The 21,211-nt window shown below is 35.3% G+C and overlaps 1 protein-coding gene across 3 annotated transcripts; it reads left to right on the forward strand.

Annotated features, from left to right (window-relative positions):
• The first annotated feature begins 302 nt into the window (after window positions 1–302).
• Window positions 303–5,797, forward strand: LOC112773156 (probable terpene synthase 2). 3 transcript variants are annotated; one of them, XM_072225426.1, is made up of 7 exons: window positions 303–584; window positions 704–980; window positions 1,087–1,462; window positions 3,877–4,095; window positions 4,275–4,416; window positions 4,500–4,745; window positions 5,278–5,797. In XM_072225426.1, the coding sequence occupies exons 1-7, from the start codon at window positions 441–443 to the stop codon at window positions 5,569–5,571; spliced, it is 1,698 nt and encodes a 565-aa protein (XP_072081527.1). In that variant the 5' UTR covers window positions 303–440; the 3' UTR covers window positions 5,572–5,797. The 3 variants fall into 3 exon arrangements, with proteins under 3 accessions (XP_072081527.1, XP_072081528.1, XP_072081529.1); XM_072225427.1 differs by lacking the exon at window positions 3,877–4,095; XM_072225428.1 differs by lacking the exon at window positions 1,087–1,462 and having other exon boundaries at window positions 374–584; window positions 704–759.
• Window positions 5,798–21,211: the final 15,414 nt, after the last annotated feature.

Consider the following 21,211-nt stretch of genomic DNA (forward strand, 5'->3'; position numbering starts at 1 on the left):
TTTAATAAAATTTATAGTTAAATAAAATATAATTAATTTTAAAATGGGTGACTTTAAAATTAAAATAAATTGAATATAATAATAATAATAAAGTCACCAAAAAAAAATTGAATATAATAAAATAATATATATATATATATATATATATATATATATATTATAATTTGTATATATACTAATAAGAAGCATCTTAATCTAGTGGTAAATTTGGAAGCATATAGAGCATGGTAGACTTGCAGAAAGTTAGATTGTTGTAGATTCACCTTCAATTCATTTACTTTCAATCCATTGTATCATCACTTGTCCTCTTTTGATAGGCTAATCAACTCTTAGCCATTCTTAGCCACTACTTTCTATGCCACCATAGAACTTCCCATGTTATATATACACCCAAATTGAGCTTTTATCATCGTCCATTAATAAATATACATAAAACTAGAATGTCTCTTGAAGCTGCCTCCATTCCTGTGTTGATTATTACGACTCAAGATTCAACATCTTCTAACTTGAAGCGATCTTATACAAACTTTGCTCCTAGCATTTGGCATGATACTTTCCTTCACTATGCTGATCCACAATCATTGGTATGCTATTTACTTATTTATACTTTGACATGCATCTATATCTTTAAATAGCTTTTGTGAGTGCTCCAATTCATAAAATTTCATGCCCTTTAATTTAATTATTTTATTATTATTTTCAGGAAATCAATGAAATTCTGAAGGAAAAAGTTCAAGTACATAAAGAAAAAGTGAAGATGTATTTATCTTCTAATGATAATATCTCACAAAAATTAAATATTATTGACTCAATTCAATGTTTGGGTTTATCTTACCATTTTGAACGTGAAATTGACGAAATATTAGCACAAATTCACTTTCATTTTACCAACAATAGCCTTGGTACAAAGCAAAGTAGCCTTTATTTTCTTGCATTATTCTTTCGTTTGCTTCGACAAAATGGATATCATGTTTCTTCAGGTATACAGAATTGAAAAATAAGCTAGTTGAACTATAGAAAATTCAATACCAATTTATTATGTTTTAGATTCACCATACTTAATATGACCGTAAATTATATGTATAGATATATTTAACAAATTCATCAAGAACAACGAAGGAAAATTCAATGAAATCATTACTCAAGATGTTGAAGGAATGTGGAGCTTGTATGAAGCTACACAACTAAGGGTTCATGGAGAGAATATATTAGAAGAAGCACATAATTACACATACACTAATCTAAAGTCCATTACCAATCAATTGAGTCAATCTCTTGCTGAACAAACCAATCGGAGCCTAAAGCAACCTCTTCACAAGGCAGTTCCAAGGATAGGAGCAAGGTCATACATGTCTTTTTATGAAGAAGATCCTTCTCATAGCAAATTTCTTCTGACCTTTGCAAGATTAGACTTCAATTTGCTACAAAAATTACATCAACAAGAATTAGGCAATATCACCAAGTAAGTGTTCGTTTTCATTCAAGCCAAGCAATAATCCTTGTTAATAAATTCATACTCGAAATATATAAGATATGATTTTTTTGTATTTTGTTTTTATTTTCTATTTTTTTTATATTAGATTCTACACAACCTTATTTAATTTACTTATTTTTTAAAGATTATATTTAACTTGTAAAATGTTCTTATTTAGTTATTTTCCTTTAGAAAATTGATTTAAAACAGTGTGAACTTTTTATAATAAAAATATTGTGGAAACACAGTAACAGACCCAAACTTTCTCAATTAACCAAGATATTCATTAAATAAAAAAGAATTATACTGAGTACTAGAGTTTGTAAGTGAAAGATGACTGAAAACAGAGAGAACAGAGGAAGAGAGAAGAAGCAAATGGTTGTTATTGATTGAATCACTCTTAGTTACAAGCTGAGAAATAAAACTATAACAGAATAACTTTTTCTGTTATAACAGAAAACTATAAATCGTTTGTTGATCAAAAATATTTGATTTCGAAAAACACCATAGTCGAAGTACAATGAATTTTTTATTGCGAGGAATAGAGTTTGGATCGAAAAGGGTTAGTTGGAGAATAAGGGATAGAAGCTAATCGATGTACTAAGTCGAGGAATAAGATCATTTGAAGTTGATTGTTGGTAGTTATCCACGTTGTACAAAAGAGCGAAAATGGTTATTCGAAAGTTAGCACACGCAGAAGTTATTTTTCATTTACAATTTTACGTGAGAATAGTTATTTTTCTTTAGGTTGCTTCCATGTATTTACTTTATGTAACAGCCCAGACCACCCGCTAGCACGATATTGTCCGCTTTGGCACACAAGGCCTCACGGTTTTGCTTTTGACGATAGGGATGCTAGCCGAAGCCCCCCACACTCACTCGTCAAAACGCGTCATGCTAGGGAGAGGTATCCACACCCTTATAAGGCATGCTTCGTTCCCCTCTCCAACCGATGTGGGCCTTACAATCCACCCCCCTAAGGGAGCCCAGCGCCCTCGCTGGCACATCGATCCAGGTTCTGGCTCTGATACCATCTGTAACAGCCCAGACCACCTGCTAGCACGATATTGTCCGCTTTGGCACACAAGGCCTCACGGTTTTGCTTTTGACGATAGGGATGCTAGCCGAAGCCCCCCACACTCACTCGTCAAAACGCGTCATGCTAGGGAGAGGTATCCACACCCTTATAAGTCATGCTTCGTTCCCCTCTCCAATCCACCCCACTAAGGGAGCCCAGCGCCCTCGCTGGCACATCGATCCGGGTTCTGGCTCTGATACCATCTGTAACAGCCCAGACCACCCGCTAGCACGATATTGTCCGCTTTGGCACACAAGGCCTCACGGTTTTGCCTTTGACGATAGGGATGCTAGCCGAAACCCCCCACACTCACTCGTCAAAACGCGTTATGCTAGGGAGAGGTATCTACACCCTTATAAGGCATGCTTCGTTATGTAACACCCTAATATTCAAATCCTTATGCTCGAGTCATAAGTCAATGATATTACGGTGGTACGACTCTCAGGTGGATTTTTAATATATAAATATAGGTAATTTCGAAAAGAGTATTAATCGAGAAGCCTGAAAAGAGTAGAAATAAAATCGCGAAGACGTATCACTCACGTTTCGACAACAAAAGATAAACCGTGAGGCCTTGTGTGCCAAAGCGGACAATATCGTGCTAGCGGGTGGTCTGGGCTGTTACAGATGGTATCAGAGCCAGAACCCGGATCAATGTGCCAGCGAGGGCGCTGGGCTCCCTTAGTGGGGTGGATTGGAGAGGGGAACGAAGCATGCCTTATAAGGGTGTGGATACCTCTCCCTAGCATGACGCGTTTTGACGAGTGAGTGTGGGGGGCTTCGGCTAGCATCCCTATCATCAAAGGCAAAACTGTGAGGCCTTGTGTGCCAAAGCGGACAATATCGTGCTAGCGGGTGGTCTGGGCTGTTACACTTTACAATTTCTGTAATATTTATTTTTTTGGCAAATTTATTTTTTAAGCAACATTTATCTTTCTTGTTCACTTTTAAGTTTACTTTATTTTCAATTTCAAGAGTGATTCGATTTAATCGAAGGCATTTTATGGCTTTATTTAAATTCAATGCAATTTATTTCAATTCTAGTCATTTTACTTTTAGATTTATTTTGATTTTTTTTCAGATTTTCTTTTTATTTTGTTTGATCGAATGATCCTTTGATGCACTTTAGAAAATTGGTACTCACAAAGTAGCAGGTTTTTCTCCCAAACCATTATATATCGAACTACTTTCGATTTGCTAAAATTCGATAAAATACCGTTACATTACTTAAGCTCTAAGTAATAGCTTCCTTCTCCATAGTTCAATTTATACATTGCGTAGGACCTACTCTATGACTGAGACATAGTTTTCATTAATTCTAAAGGTGGTGGAAGAGATCAGAATTTGCAACTAAGGTGCCATACATCAGAGATAGGGTGGTTGAGGCATTCTTTTGGCCATTCGCCATGTCCTCCGAACCTAATTACAGCACTACAAGATGCATGATAGGCAAATTTGGTGCATGTATCTCTCTTGTTGATGATACTTATGACGTCTATGGCACAGTTCAAGAACTTGAACTTTTCACAGAGGCCATCCAAAGGTTCATTATATTTCAGTCAAAATAAATCCACCACTAATTTTATAGTGGACGCTCACATGCATTTTTATATGAAGTTAATAGTTAAAAATTATTAGATAATTTGACAAGTTAACATAAACATAATTGCACATGAGTTTCCACTTAACTTTATAAATCAAGTTCTTTTTTTAATTTTTCAGATGGGATAGTAGTTGCATTGCATCTCTTCCAGAGTGTATGAGAGTGGTGTTTAATGCAATTATAGAACTCTTCGTTGAAATAGAGTCGTTGATTATTGACAGTGGAAAGTCAAACTTGGTGTTGCAACATGTTAAACAGGCTGTAAGAATTTAATTAGTTAATTAATAATCCTTTTATTAATTAGTTAATCATCGTCTTAATTTATGGTTCTACTTGCATTGCAGTTTTCCAACATGGCACATGGTTACATGGTTGAAGCAAAATGGTGTGATGAGGGCTATATTCCAACGTATGATGAGTACAAGGTCAACGGAATATTGACTTCCGTATACCCATTTCTTGTAACAACGTTCATTGCTTTGGGAGAATTTGCAACCAAAGAAATGTTTGATTGGGTCTTCAATGTTCCAATAATCTTAAAAGCTGCAACATTTATTTGCAGACTTACCAATGACTTGGCCTCACATAAGGTACAGATTTTTCCTAACAAATTTTTTGTTTACATTCATTTTCAAAAATTAATTAGTTTATAAATAAACTTTTTGTACTACAAAATAATATTTTAAAAGTTAAATAGTTGATTAAAAATTTAAAAACAGGAATAGTGGCAGAATCAAGGGGGCAGCATGGGCAAAGGTCTAAAAAATTCATATATATATATATATATATATATATATATATATATATATATTGAATTTTTTATTATTTAAAATTTTTTATTTATTAAACATATTTTTAGTATAAATTTATATAATAATTTTATATATACTAATAAGTTATTATAATAAAAAATTAAAGCTAAAAACATTGTAGGATTAATATTAATTATAAGAATTTGATTCTCTAATGTTAAAATTTTGGTTTCGCTACTAAAGCGAGGAATATGTGACTTATGCATAACTTTTGCTGGCTCAATTTTGTCTGGCCCAATAAATTTAGACAATAATGGCAGAGCATATCTAAATATCTATTTCAAGTTTTGGATTTGAACTATTTTTATAGTTTGAGCAGCAAAGGAAACATGTTGCTTCCGCGGTGGAATGTTGCATGGAGCAATATGACATTTCTCAAGAACAGGCTTATGAAGTCATTAATAAGGAAATCAGTAATTGTTGGAAAGATGTAAATGAAGCGTACCTCAACTCACATGATATCCCAAAACATGTGCTTGATTCTATAGTTAATTTGGCACGCATAAGTGAGTTTATGTATGAAAACTTTGAAGATAAATACACCAACAATGAACTTCTAAAGAATTACGTTGCTACGTTGTTTTTGGATCCCATCGTCATCTAGCATTTCTCCGAGAAAACTGCTGTTCAGAGATTTATTGGGTATCAACTTAAAAGCATCATGTCATTCATGTGTTATATTGTATGTCTTCTCATTGTTTAAGCTTTATTTTCTTGCGACATTTTAATTTGGTTTTTTTTTTTTTCTGTATTTTATAATCGTTAAATTAAAGTATGTACAAATAAAAATGCAAATTATATACAATAGTTGGTCCAATTTTTGTATCTTCTATTTCTCTCTCTATATATATATATATATTAGAATATAATTAGGATCAATTAGGATCAATTAATTTAAGTCTCTGGTTTCTAACATAGTATCAGAGTCATGGTATCCTCTTTGAAGAGAGTAGATTGTTTTTCTTGCGATGAAATCATTGTAGTTTTTGCACTTTTTTTTCTATGCCATTTTTTCTTACATTTTGTCACTCCATTGATACTTTTTCACCTCACCGACTAGCCTGTTTTCTCTGTCTTGTGTTTTTCTGAGTCGAAAGATCAAACACCATTATCATCCGCTACTTACCTATTCTCATGAAGAAATCATATAGTTTTTGACTTTTTGCTCTCTTTCGCCAGTTTCATCTGCGTTCTCTCGTGGCAGTTCCGTTTGTGTTCTCTCGTGGTAGTTCCGTCTGCATTTTCTCGTGGGAGTTTCGTCTGCGTTTCGTCTATGTTTCCTTGTGGCAGTTCCGTCTGCGTTTCTTTCTGGCAGTTCCGTATCAAAGGTACAACATACAAGGGGTATTTATAGGTGCTAAATGAATCAAAGTAATAAAGGCATAGAATCCTACAATTAATATACAAATATACTATATAAATATAGATGATACTAATTGGTCTAAATTGATTCTAATGATTCTCTAACATCCCCCCTCAAACTCAAGTGGGAGCTAAGGATACCAACTTGAGTTTGGATAACAAAGTCCGGAAACGAGTCGGGTGATGAGCTTTCGTGAAGATATCAGCAGTTTGATCTAGTGTTCCAACAGCAATGAGACGAACAGCATCAATAAGGATACGTTGCCGAACAAAGTGACAATCAATCTCAATGTGTTTGGTGCGTTCATGAAACACATCATTATGGGCGATCTAAATAGCACTGCGGTTATCACAAAAAAACATCAGTAGGAGACGACTGAGGAGCACCCAGATCTTCGAGAAGCTAACGAACTGAGATAACTTCAGCAGTGGTGTCAGCGAGGGCACGGTACTCAGCTTCTGTGTTTAAGCGAGCAGTAAACGTTTGCTTCTTAGCACGCCAAGAAATGAGAGCGTCGCCAAGAAACAAACAGTAACCAGTAGTAGAACGACGATCAGTGGGATCACCAACCCAATCAGCATTGGAGTAAGCCTGAAGAGACAAAGAGGAATGGGCAGAAAAATAAAGGCCATGAAATAGAGTGCCTTTGATGTAGCGAAGAATGCGAAGAACTGCTGCATAGTGAGTAGTACGAGGAGCTGACAAGAACTGGCTGAGGACATGAACCGGATAGGCGATGTCTGGTCGGGTGACAGTCAAGTAGACGAGATCACCAACTAACTGTCGATAGAGAGTCGGATTATCCAAAATAGTGCCATCCATAGGGGTAAATCGAACATTAGGCTCAAGAGGAGTAGACTCAGTGCGACTATTTGTAATCCCAGCGCGAGCAAGAAGATCTGAAACATACTTAGCCTGAGAGAGATAGATGCCATCATCAGTGGAGATGACCTTGAGACCAAGAAAATAGCTGAAAGAACCAAGATCTTTCATCTCAAAGGTACGGTGAAGTGAGGCCTTGAGATCAGAGATACCATCAACATCATCTCCAGTAATGATCATGTCATCAACATACAAAGTAGAAGAACAACTCCACGTTCACTTTTACGAATAAAAAGGGCATTCTCATGAGGACTAGAAGTAAAACCAAGACTGTAATACCCTAATATTCAAATCCTTATGCTCGAGTCATAAGTCAATGATATTACGGTGGTACGACTCTCAGGAGGATTTTTAATAAATAAATATAAGTAATTTCGAAAGGAGTATTAATCAAGAAGCCTGAAAAGAGTAGAAATAAAAATCGCGAAGATGTATCACTCACGTTTCGACAACAAAAGATAAACCGTGAAGCCGAAAACGATATACGGACAAGGCGTAGAGGAGATTAAGAGATAGATAACAGATAGATATATATAACATAAGTAAATAGCCACTAGTCGCGACCCGCGAAGTCTAGGCCGGCTAGGTACAGTATGAAAATAGTTGACAACAGTATGTCCTAATCTCTCCTGAAGGAAACATGAGAGTCTCTATAGGCAGATTCAAAGAGTTCAATACATAATATAATCTTTCCAAAATAAAGGTGGAGAGATTCTAATCAAAACACAAAGTAGAGAAAATAAAGATCTTCGCCGTCTCTCAGACGACCCACAACTCACTTCTGAGCACCTGGACCTGTATCTGAAAAACAAGAGATATATACGGAATGAGAACCCCGGGCCCATGGGTTCCCAGTACGGTAAAAGTGCCAAATAAATACAATGCACTGCAATAAAACTCACTAAGCATCCTAAGCTTCTTCACCAAATATTCATCTTAGGTTCTCGCTAATCCATGAATAGGTAACTGTCATAAGGGAGTGCTAAATCTAATTCATGTTTCACATGTTTCCCAACTCGCTGACTCTTCCACGAATCAGACTCAGAATTATAAGCAAAACCATTACCAGTTGTTCTGCCTCAGCAATTCTATATCAATACATCATACACTCGCCTGGAGCTAGTGAAACCACATCACTGCGTCTACCCAGGGAGCTCCAGTTATCTCATTCAATAATCATCATCATCATGCAATCGCATCATCAATTCATCCCATCAAGGACAGCCATCACACCCACCGACACCAACATGAGGGGCCTCTCAGTTGTACAAACACAAGCAATACAGGCAAGTAATATACAAATATGGTACAAGTAGAACAAGTAGCATATAGTCAGGTAACATGGCATATATGATGTAGAAATCCAAAACAAATGGCAAACCCAAACAATACAAACATATGCAAATGATGAATGCCTGCCCTATGGCTGATGATATCATCTGTCGGTTATATAGCCAACCCGACACGTCTTGGTAGCTAACCATGGACAGAAACACCCCTCGCGGAGCAAGTAGGTTTGAGCTACAACCCCATTGCTACTACCCGCTCAACCCAGAGCCAGTGGAACAACCACTACTGCGGCTACTACCCAGGTGGGTGTTTAAAAGCTCAACCTGGAGCGAGTGGATTCACCACTACTACCGCTACTACCCAGGCGTCACAATCTCTGACCTGGAGCAAGTGGGACAAACCATAACCCTTGCTACTACCCAGGGTCTCAATCTCTGTCCTGGAGCAAGTGGGACGAACCACAACCCTTGCTACTACCCAGGGTCTCAAAACATACATTCGTTCAGTTTAGAAGCAATCATCACTGTTATCAAATCTCAAACATTAACCTGGAGCAAGCGGGACGAACCACCACCTTACTACTACCCAGGTATCACAAATACACATGTGTTCAAAACTCCATAATTAAACTCATTTATCATAAACATCCTTTCCCATCTCATACTCGGAGCAAGTGGACAACGCCACTGCCTACTACCCGGGGTCACACATTACATTTCAACCTTTTTCATTGTTATGCAATTAACACATTCATTCATTAATCACATATATGCATTTATACTCAGCCATAAACAATAATGGCTTTGCCGTAACCCGGCAATAACTCAGCCATCCGGCTCATGGTTCAATCAAGAACTGGCCATTTGTCAACAAATATAGCCCTTCGGCTCATGGCATACACGGTACTCCCACCGTCGTCCTCCATATCTCATATAATCATCTTTGATCATCATTGATCATAACTTTTTCCCTTGCTTCACTCGCAAGTTACCACATCCCCTAGCTCCTTTCTCATTGCTAGGCATATCATGATGATTTAATACATAAGGGATGAGATTGGAGGCTTAGAAGTATGAGATTTGGCTTTAAAAACTCAAAAATCAACTTTGGCATAAAAACAGGGCCACGCGTACGCGCACTCCACGCGCACCCGTGGATGGCCAAAAACTCATCGACGCGCAAGCGCCATATGCGCGAACGCGTGGGTTGAAAAATATCCAAACGGCGCGCAAGCGTCAGCCACGCGTACGCGTGGGTGCTCTTGCGCCCAGGCACAAAACTGGCACAACCCTGGCACAACTCTCTGGAAAATGGTTGGGCAATTGGTGCAGCGCATCGACGCGCCCGCGCACACCACGCGCACGCGTGGATGGTGCTTTCTGGAAGAACGGCGCGCACGCGCCAAGTGCGCCTACGCGCGTAGGGTCGTTCTGCTAAAAATTTTCTAAGTTAAAAGCTGCAGAATTTACAGATTCAACCCCCAATCTTCCGACGGTCATAACTTTCTCATTTTAAATCATTTTTCACCCGTTCTTCGAACGGCATGGACATCCCGAATCCAATTTCATTTTTAAACAAGTTTGGCACAAAATAGAAATCCGCAGTCCAAGTTATGTCCCGTCAAAGTATGCCCAAAAACCATGTTTTCATACAAAACCACAAGGTGCCATTTTCAAAACAAGCCATTTTTAACTCTTTTCAAAATCAACCAAAACATGCCAATTTCGTCCCTTTCTTTGAAATCAATCAAAATATACTAAAATCAACATCAAGCCTCCTCAACTCACACATTGACACTTTCTCAAACTCAAACACATTTACATATCATATACTCTTCCTCATGCCAAATTTCAACAACACTATTTCCAATCAACCATCATTATACATAATCAATATCATACTCACTATCACGTGGTTTCACCCACAAATCAACCTTAATCATTCCTCAAGCATATATCACAACATACATATCTCTAATGCATCATCATACCATCAAGGCATCAATAGTCATAATCACATATATGACCACATAATATGTCTCAACCAAAACCAAACATACCTCATCTATATAATTTCACCCAAATTTACCAAATTTCACACTTCAACTCCTCAAACCTTATTATTCAATAACCAACCCAATCATTCATATATTCATTATCGTAAATTCATCCAATCACTTGTGTCATCATACAATGCACACATCACTTACCTTTCTTACCTTCTTCCGGCCTCCGGCCCAAAATTCACGGCCTCCGGCCCAATTTCACAATTTAAATGCATAAACCACAAATCAATACTCATCACCCAGTACATCAAATTCTCAATACACCAAACATACAAGGCTACACAATTCTCAACCCAATCATTAATTCACATTACATACCAACTATGCATATTAGCACCAACCATATACACAATCCAAACTTAATCCTAGGGGCATCTAGCCTAGGAATTCTCATCACAACACACGGTACTTAAATGAAACTTAAACCGTACCTCTTGTAGCCAAACCAATTGAGCCTCTTCTATGGAAGTCTTCACCAAACTTAGCTCCAAGCCTCACCAAAGCTCCTCAAGCAATACCAATCTCCCAATTGTGCACCAACATCACCAAATACACTAACATAACCAATATCACATACATACATCAACCTAGGGCTCATAAAAATGACAAATCACAAGGGTTTGAGCACTTCTTACCTCAGACCATATGAAGTAGGGATAGAACCTACTTAGAATCCATGTTGGAGTATCCCTAAACACCAAAAATCACAAGATTTCAACACTAACTACCCAAAAATATGTAACAGTGGAGAATTTCGAAAATTGGGCAAAGATGAATGGAATACTCACCACAAAACTTAGATAGAATTGTAGAGGATGAGAAGAGCGATGCGTGGCCGCAAACGGCTCGTCAATCGGAGCTCTGTAGCTCAAGTTATGGTGGTTTGAAGATCAAAGAGAGTTAGGTTTTCTCTCTTCTCTTCTCTCTTCTCAATTTCAGCGCCCCACCCTTCTTTTTTAGGGTAAAATGAGCTGAAATGCTCATAACTAATATTTTTATATGTTGGGTCTTGGGCCCACTTAGGCCCGGTTCACTTATTTTTGCCCGTTGGCCCAATTTTGGGCCAAAACCTTTAAGATTAGCGCTCTAAATCGCACTTTAAATATTTCTATCTTCCCTAATTATAATTCCTCATTTCTTAATCTTATTTACTCATAATCAATTTTCTCAGCTGTAGTACCAGACAGATCTCAGCCGGTACTGCCGGTCAAAATTTCACTGCGTGCTTTTATGCAGAAAACTATGTTTTTCGACTTGGAAAAATTCACTGAATCCAAATATCATATTTAAATTATCAAATTCCAATTGCCAAATCTTCCAATCATATTTGCTCCTATTTAACTTATTATTTAATTAATTTCAGTTAGACCGGGTATTACAAAGACTGCATATGGTAGTGCCGAACTTGTCAAACCATTCACGAGGAGCTTGCATAAGTCCATAAAGTGCCTTGCGAAGGAGACAAACCTTACTAGAAGGACAAGGATATCCCGGAGGTGGTTTCATATAGAATTTCTTTTTCAAATCCCCATTAAGAAATGCATTCTTTACATCCATCTAACTGAGAGACCATTTTTTAACCGCGGCAATGGCAAGGAGAGCTCTAACTGATGTAAGGCAAGCGACAGGAGCAAAAGTCTCTTCATAATCAATACAATACTCTTGCGTACAACCTTGAGCTACCAAGCGTGCCTTATAACGGTCAATAGAGCCATCAGAGCGCGTCTTGATCTTGTATACCCGTCTACTGCCCACAACTTCTTGATCAGAAGGAGGATCAACCAAATCCCAAGTGTGTGCTTTTTCAAGTGCTTGTATTTCTTCTTGCATTGCTTGTTGCCAATTTGGATTTGTGAAGGCTTCTCTAAATGACTTAGGTTCATGTTGATGAAGAATAGTAGAAAAGTAATGATAATCAGGAAGATGAGGAGGTGGATTATGTACGTGAGAAGAACGAGTGGGAGGAGGAGGCATGACGGTAGGAGCGGGATCGCCGTCCGGACTGGAATCATCAGGAGATGGAGAAGGCGGAGGATCAGGAGCCTCGAGGGGTGGACTTGGGGTAGACCCTGTAGTATCATCACTAGAAAAGAGATCAACATTTGGGTTAGTAAAAAACGGTGACGGAGTAGAAGGAATGGACTCAAAAGTGAAAAAACTAGAGAACATGTGATGCTCCCAGAAGACAATTGATCCTAATTATATTCTAACAATATAAATGACAAATTACTAAAATAAATTGTTTGTCTTTTAGGATTACTAGAATACAACATTTATATATTAAAGACCTAAATGCATCTTTTCTATGTGTATAGAAACCGCAATAGGAATATAGTGGATTATGATTTGGACGTAAACCGCGGTAGGGGTGTAGCGGTTTAAGTTGGGTTATGTGTGAGAAAAAACCACTACACTTCTTTAGCGATATCTCTATATATATCCCCTAAAAAATGATATGTCATTGTCAATATAAAAACTCATAACAACTACCTTAATATTTTCTGATCGCATCATTACATAGACCTTTGATATAAATAGTCTTCAAATTCAACACATTTATTCATAGTAGCAGTTTTTAGAGTCATCGTATAACATCTCGAATTTTTGAAAATTAAGTAATTATTTATTTATAAGTTATCATATTATATTGAGATTTTATTTTCATAAAATCTATTTTTAATAAAAATAATTAAATAAAATTTGATGATTATTGAAGTTTAATTTAAATATAACTTATTCTATTAGTTTGAACTATTTATTAAAAACTATTTTGATAGGCAAAAATTAAGTTAATCTTTTATAGTTATTATTATTATTATTATTTACTTCTTTCTTTTGGCCGAAGCCATTAAGAAAACATGAATAAAGAAAAGCCTAATGTGGCTCATTTACAAGTATGTATATATATATATAACTAATGTCTTAAGGGACTAAGAAAGAAATGAACGTGGCTTGCATGCTATTATACTTATATATACTTATGACACCTAATAATACTTTCACACTACAAATTATCATTCATTAGCATCATTTTCTTTTATCATTTTTATTCATTATAACCGAACTCTTTAGAAAGAAAAAGAGAAATAAAGGTCGTGGCTTATTTGTACACATATATCTATGAAACCATGACACATGTTACATTCATTTAATAACCAATGACACCTAATAAACCTTACTACCACAAATCTTTTTTAATCACCATCATCACTAATCATACTTTCTTTTCCTTCATGCATCACCGAACCAACCTTGAAAGAAAAAGAGAGACTAAGCCGTGAGTGAGAGGAATCAGAAACCATGGAACCTTACCCCTTTTGAGTTCGATTTCTTATGATTCATAACTCCAGTCAAAAATCTAATTCGGTAAAAGTGTTTGTATCTTCTTCCTCTACGTATTGGCATTACTTTTGATTGGTAGAAGTTGACGGTGACGTAGCTCCTCTTCTCTTTGAGTTCGGTTAACTGGAGTTCTAGGAAGCGCAGACGATTTCTGACGCTTTCTTCTTCAGCAGCTCAATCAGAAAGCTTTTCCGGAGCTTTCGTTGATTTTGATTTCGTATGAAGGTAGGGGATTTATTTTTAAAGATAAACGTTTTTAATTTAGAATTCCTACAAAATTAATTGAATAATTGCAAATATATCTATATATATATATATATATTAATAATAGTAATGTTATTGAGTATGGATTATTGTTGTGAATGTGACTATTTTCTTATTATTAAGAATTTCGCTGATTTGAGAATTGTTGAGAAAAAGGCTGGTGAATTGTTGAGGAATAGGGAACCCGTAAGGGTGGTTTAGACCGAATTTTAGAGAAAATGCCGCCGAAATTTTATAAAATCTGAGGTTTTATTTGAAAAGTTATTTTAAAAGATTTGGTTTTGGAAAATTAAATTATTTAAAATATATTTAGTTAAGAAAAGATTTACTCTATTTTAAAGTTTGATTTATTAAGAAAAATATAATGCTTTAAACCCAATCTTTTAAGGAGAGATTTTGTTTTAAGTAAAGATTTGAGCTCGGTTTATTAAGAAAAGGAATCTCTGCCACAGGAGAGCAGAGAACAAGGATTTAAAGAATATATTAATTAATGAAGTGTCTGCCACAGGAGAGCAAATGTGACATTGTTTGGGCCTTAGTGCCAAATGTAAAGTGGGGACGCCCACACACTGAGAACTGTTTTCCAGATGTACGCTTATTGATTTGGAAAGTCACACTGATGCGGCCTAGCCGTACAACTTATAAGCACACTGATGCATCTGGAAAGCCATATCTGGGACTTGTGCCCGGGTAATGTCGGGAGCGGGTAGGAAACCGACACATGAGCTCATGGCCTGCGTTAGGGATAGACATGCATCATGTTGTTTGCACATTTGCATTTGATTGCGCTTGCTTGTCTTATTATTTTGTGATTGTATTGTTTGTCTTGTTGTGACTTGCTTGTACATTGAATTGAATCTCTTGCTTGCACTACTTGTTTGTGAGTATATTAAAGTGATTACGAGTTGACATTTGACTGAGGATTAATATGTGGCTGAGAGACAGAAAGTGTGATTAATTTTATATTTAAGTTTTGTTTTGAGTTAAGAGATTTTAAAAGGAGGTAATTAATTATCTAAAGTAGAACCAAGAGTATTTTCAAAGGGTTTGATAAAAATATATTTTTACTGAGTAAAGTTAATTATTTGCATTTTATTCCATTACTTTTACGGCATTCCTTTTTCCTACTGAGAACGTGTGGTTTGTTCTCACCCCAAATCTTCCACCCTTTCAGAGACTCAGGTTCGGAGATTCAGTAAGAAGCTGCAGACGATTAGTAAATTTACTTGTGATTCCTGTTGTTTTTATAGAGTTCCCTCGCCCTTGTTGCTTCAGGGTTTTTATTTTATCCAGAGGGATAGGTATTGTATTTAAGTTTTACATTGAATTTAATTGTATGGCATCTATTATTATTAATAATTATGTGACTATTGTCATTTGAAGACCTTTTGTTATGTGATTTTAAGTACTAAAATCTATTTTCTGAAATTTTCTTAAAAACGGAAACGCGATATCGATGTAAAGGCTCAATAGTAAATTTATAATAAAGGAAATCAGGTCCGTAACGCCTTACTTTTGGTACGATCATGACGTGCTAAAAGTTAGGGTGTTACACATCGAACCTAATTTCTTACTTGTATCCAATTTAAAACATTTTTCTATTATCTAAGTCATATACCTGACGGTCTTCTAAATTAAAGTTGAGTTCTTATGATATGGAATTCACACAAGAAATTGGGAAATATAGTTTTGTTTGAGTGTTATAAGTTAAATTGATTTTTTGAAATTGACAATATAAAATTTATATTGAAATAATATAAAAAAATTTGACAAGAATTATTCTCATTTTCTAAAGGTACAGTGGAATAAGAAAAGAAAATGAGAGGTTAAAATTCTTAATACTATGTGACTTATTGCGATGCATTAAGTACACATGTACGAGTGGTTGAAGTCGTTATATATTTTGGTGTTGTTTGTATGAACATCATGCCTTTTTTTTGGTGAGTTTAATACAATACTACTTATGAAAACTTATATTATTTTTATACCAATTTCGTTTACATTAGTTTGTAATGAATCTTGAATGGTACACCAAAAGAAATGAATATTAAGTTAATTAACTCATGATAGTTGGAACCAAGGTTCTGAAAACTGGACCGGACCGGTCGGTTCGACCGGTTTAACCGCAAATCGGTAATGCAAACAGTCCGGTCCTCCTGTAGAAACCGTTCTGGAAAGAACCGCTGAAGAACCAGTGAACCGGCCAAAAACCGGCCAGTTGGGCCGAACCGGTGACCGGCCGGTTCTGCATAAACGACGCCGTTTTATTTTTTTTTAGAAAAAACCCTTAACCTGACCCGACCCGCTCCTGGAGCACCCCACCCCCCCTTTCTTCCCCCGTCCCTATTCATTCATGATTCATCTGATTCTGAATCATCTCACAGTGAGAGAAGAGTGAACCCTAGCCGCCGTGAACCCTAGCCGCCTAGTCGCCCTCCTTCGTCGTCGCGGTCTCAGGTCATCAGCGGCACCGCGTCGCCTGGTCCTCAGCCTAAGTAACCCTCCATCTTCACCTGGTTCCCTGCCCAGTAGCCCTCCATATCCATCGTCTTCATCTTCTCAACACCAGCAGGCAGTAGCCCTCTCATCGTCTTCATCGTCGCGTGGTCCTCAACAGTCAATACTAGTAGCCCTCCGTCGATCCCAGGTGAGTGACTCGTCCTCTATTCATCTTCTTTGTTCTTCGCCTCTGTGAACTTCCTCTGTGAAATTGATACTCTGTGAACTTCGACTTCCTCTGTGAACTTAGATTTCAGTTTAATTGTGAATTTCCTCTGTTTGTTGGTTAGCATGATAAATTAATAATCTGTTTGTTGGTTAGGGAGAGAAATAAATAATCTGAAAATTAATTGGCTGGGAGCCCTGAAAATAAATAATCTGTTCTTTTCGCATCAATTTGCGTCTTGTGGGGTTGGGAGCCCTAAAGTTCACTGGATTTCTTAGAGAACAATGCAAAATAACATGAGTTTTGAATCAATGTACACTGTTCGAATGTTGAAACAGATACTAAACTAGTAAAACCATTCCTTTTTGTTTTTGCTTGAATTTTAGAAGAAAGAACAATGTAATGTATTCCTATTTATGATTCCATAAGACCAAGGTTAAATTAACAATTCAGGTGGAGTTGAGTTTTGTTTATGAGTAATTAAATGCACTAAACAGGAATAGGATTCTAATTTCTTTTGTGACTTTCATTGTTCTTTTCCCCTTGTTGTGCTGCTGTTGTTGTTATGCTGCTGTTTTGTTATGGCACTGTGATTCTGCGATCACTGATCAGTGTTTTGAATTTGGAATTTCTTATTAGTGACTTGTTAAGCTACTGTTGTTGTTATGCTGTTATGCTGTTATTTTGTTATGGCACTGTGATTGTGTGATCACTGATGAGTGTTTTGAATTTGGAATTTGTGATTAATGACTTGTTAAGTTGCTGTTATTTTGTAATGGTTGTTGCTGAATGCTAAAAATGGAAATCAAATCAAATGCTGGTTGTTGCTGAATGAGTAGGGTAGCTACCTACCAATGCCATATATAAATAAGCTGTTGAATGATGATGATGGTAGTGGAAGGAGAGTCAAAGTGTATAGGTAGTTGGTGATATGTTATGCTTTCTTATTCAATGACTACTTGTTATGTTGATACCTCAACTTGGAAACAACACTAAATCCCGTTTATGGCTTGCTCAGCAAGAAGAATCTGTTGCTAAAAGAGCTCTCTTACAAGTTACAACAGATGAACACAACGCTGCCAAAGATTAAACTGAAAAGGTCATCTTGCAAGGTTCAGGATCATGTTCAGTTAGCATAATACCACAGAATGATCAACATTTTCTAACTGAACTAGCTCAGCATTCTTTTGAAATTGATAATCCTTTGTCTCCTGACATTTCTAAATTAGAATCTGAGGTGTTAAGTGATCTTGTTAACCCTCAAAGTCAAAATTTAATATCTAGATATTTCTTTTTACTATTTAACTTTTGAGTTTGTATTTTGATAAGATCATATGAATTTGGTTGATGATTTTTTGTGTAGTATTTTAAATTTGGAAGATATTTTAGGATGTTTATTTATAATTTTTTATTATTTTATTCTAAAACGATTTTTCTGGTTGAACCACTGGTTGGACTGGTTGGACCAATGAACCAGTGAACCAGTGACTAGAGTAGTTTGATGACCGGTCCGATTTTTCGAACCTTGGTTGGAACGATATGCATACAACACATAATTCTTCATTTCATACCTCTTTAAGTTCCATTTTTTAGATAAATGAGAAAGATTTTTATTTTATTTGAATACAAGTTTAACATATCATTGTTTAGGCTAACTAGTGTAGTGTCAAAACTCAAAAGCATGTGCAGAATATAGACTCAACCTAAATCGAATTTAGATCCTCTAAATTTTAAATTTTTACTTTAGAAGGTAAAGTGTGATTTCTCACCTTTGAATAGTTTCTCTCTCATATTCTCTCTTGGTCCCACTTATGAAATAAATGGTAAGAGATCACACTTTTTCCTCTAAAATAAAATTCAAAATTTAGAGAATCCAAATCCACCTAAATTGTACTTAAGCACATGCCAAACTAACAAATTCAAATTCCAAATAAAGTACAACAATCAGATGCTAAAATTGATATTATTACTGATATAACCTGAAATTGATATAGACAAGTTCTAATCATTCATCAAACTTTTAAATTGATATAGGCAAGTATAAACCACTATAGACCGCATATGCCTTTTAAGCATTTCATCAGAAATCGCTAGAGCTAGAGGGATGTAGCAGTTTCTTCTCACACGCAACCCAACCTAAACTGTTACACCTCTATCGCGGTTTACATCCAAATCATAATCCAGCATACTTGGATTAGTCTTTGGTTTGTCGGGTTGGGGAATACCGTAGACAACCAAAAATAATCCAGCGTACTTCTATTGTGGTTTCTATAAAAATAGGGAATATGTATTTGCATCTTTAATATATAAATATTGTATTCTGATAATATTAAAAGATAAATAATTTATTTTGGTAACTTGCCTATTTATAAATCATATGTTACTTTAACTATATATTTTTAAAGTGATCTTGTTTGCAGAACATGAACTAGCAGAACAAAAAGAAGAGAGAAAATTTGTAATGCAAGAAAACATAAAAAAAAAAAATGATAATAGTGTTGAATTGTATGGTAGCTAATGATTTTCTACACATATATACATGTCGGAACATTGCATTAGCGTTAGTAAAGCTAAAATTAGGTGTTTTAAAAATTATTGCTAAAATTAAAGTATCAATTTTTTTTTATTATTTAGTAATATTTTTTAAAAAAGTGTTGTTAAAGAAAATGTTATCATAATGTAAAGAAAATGTACTTTTAATTTTAACACACTTATATAGTTATTATAATTATTATAAACATAAAGATACTAAAAGCTACCATATAAAATATAAAGGTATAAACTATAAAGAATCAAAATTGTCACTATTTTTTTTATATTACAAAACTAAAATGCTGTTAGAGCATTCAAAAAAAATAATTAAAACAATAAGGGATTTTTTATTTTAATAAATAAAATAATTATAATAATTATTGAAATAAATAATTTAAAAAATATTTATCGAAATAAATATTTTTGTTTTATTTTGTTTACACTATAAATGAGATAATTTTGCACGTATCTCGTTTACAGTATAAATAAGATAAGACAGTAGAGATATTTATTTCGATAAATATTTTTTAAATTATTTATTTCAGTAATTATAATTATTTTATTTATTAAAATAAAAATCCAAAGAATAAGCCACAATAGATAATAATCATATAATATTGACATATTGTGAATGCTTATTAATTATACATATCGATATTCATATTGTCAATGATTAATTTCTTTGTTTGACTCCAAAATTAAATGCACAACAAAAAATAAGATTCAAATAACACAATAATTCTCTTGTATAAAAATACTATTTTTGACAAATTTTTTATTAACATATTTTCATAGTTAAAATAGTGTCAAAATTTGTTTTTTGATGAATTTTAATTTTTTTTGACACATATAATCCTAAAAAAAATCTATATTGTTGTAGTGGTTGTCCTGCCGTTAAGAATCCGTTAACAGAATTAACGACGGGATAAAATTGAGACGATTTTGAAACGTTAGGGACTTAAATAGAACGAAAACGTTGGGGACAAAAACTATAATACCCTACCACACAGAGTCTTATGCTTAAGTCATAAAGCTGAGGTGGCAAGGTATTACGACCTCTAAAAGTAAAATATATATATATATATATAATAATATTAATGAAAAGAGATAGTATACTAGGAACCTTGAAAAATAGGTAAAACAAATCACAAAATTTAAAGCGCAATGCTCACGAGACGTGGTTACTTGCGTGAGAAGAAAACTAAAGCTCAATAATAAATGTATACAGATGACACGAGTAGAGGGTCAATAATACAAAATAACAAGCTCCTAACTCAGCCTGCAAAACCAAGGCTGGCCGGAGAATATATATATATATATATTCCAAAAATCCAAAATACATAAATGAAAACCCTAACTCTCCTCAAACCTCTAAGAGGAACAAAATAAACAAGTTATTCGGAGAGAACATTAAGTACACATATACATAAACTAAACAGCAAAAGAAACCCAGAAACCACTTCACTTCAGAAATCCAGATGCCTATCGAGAAGCCTTCCGACCTGCATCTGAAAAACAACAACACAGTATGGGGTGAGAACCGGAGGTTCTCAGCATGGTAAAGGTGCCACGCATATAATATATAAGGTCCTAGGAATGCCAGAGGCAATCCTAGAACTCCAACATACAATTATAAAACTTAAACTCTAAACAGAAGCCATAAAAGGGGGTAGATGACCTAAAAGATTCTAAACCTGCCTACTCTGAATCCTAACATTAACATCAAATAAATCTACCTTTCCTTCGTTCCTCCATCACCATAGATTCAGCAGAGATAAGCAATCAAACAATATCACGCACAAGTAGGACACAGGTAGTACAAGTAGCAAATACAACAAGTA

Source organism: Arachis hypogaea, chromosome 18 (assembly GCF_003086295.3).
Source record: "Arachis hypogaea cultivar Tifrunner chromosome 18, arahy.Tifrunner.gnm2.J5K5, whole genome shotgun sequence".
In the NCBI taxonomy this organism is placed as follows: Eukaryota; Viridiplantae; Streptophyta; class Magnoliopsida; order Fabales; family Fabaceae; genus Arachis; species Arachis hypogaea.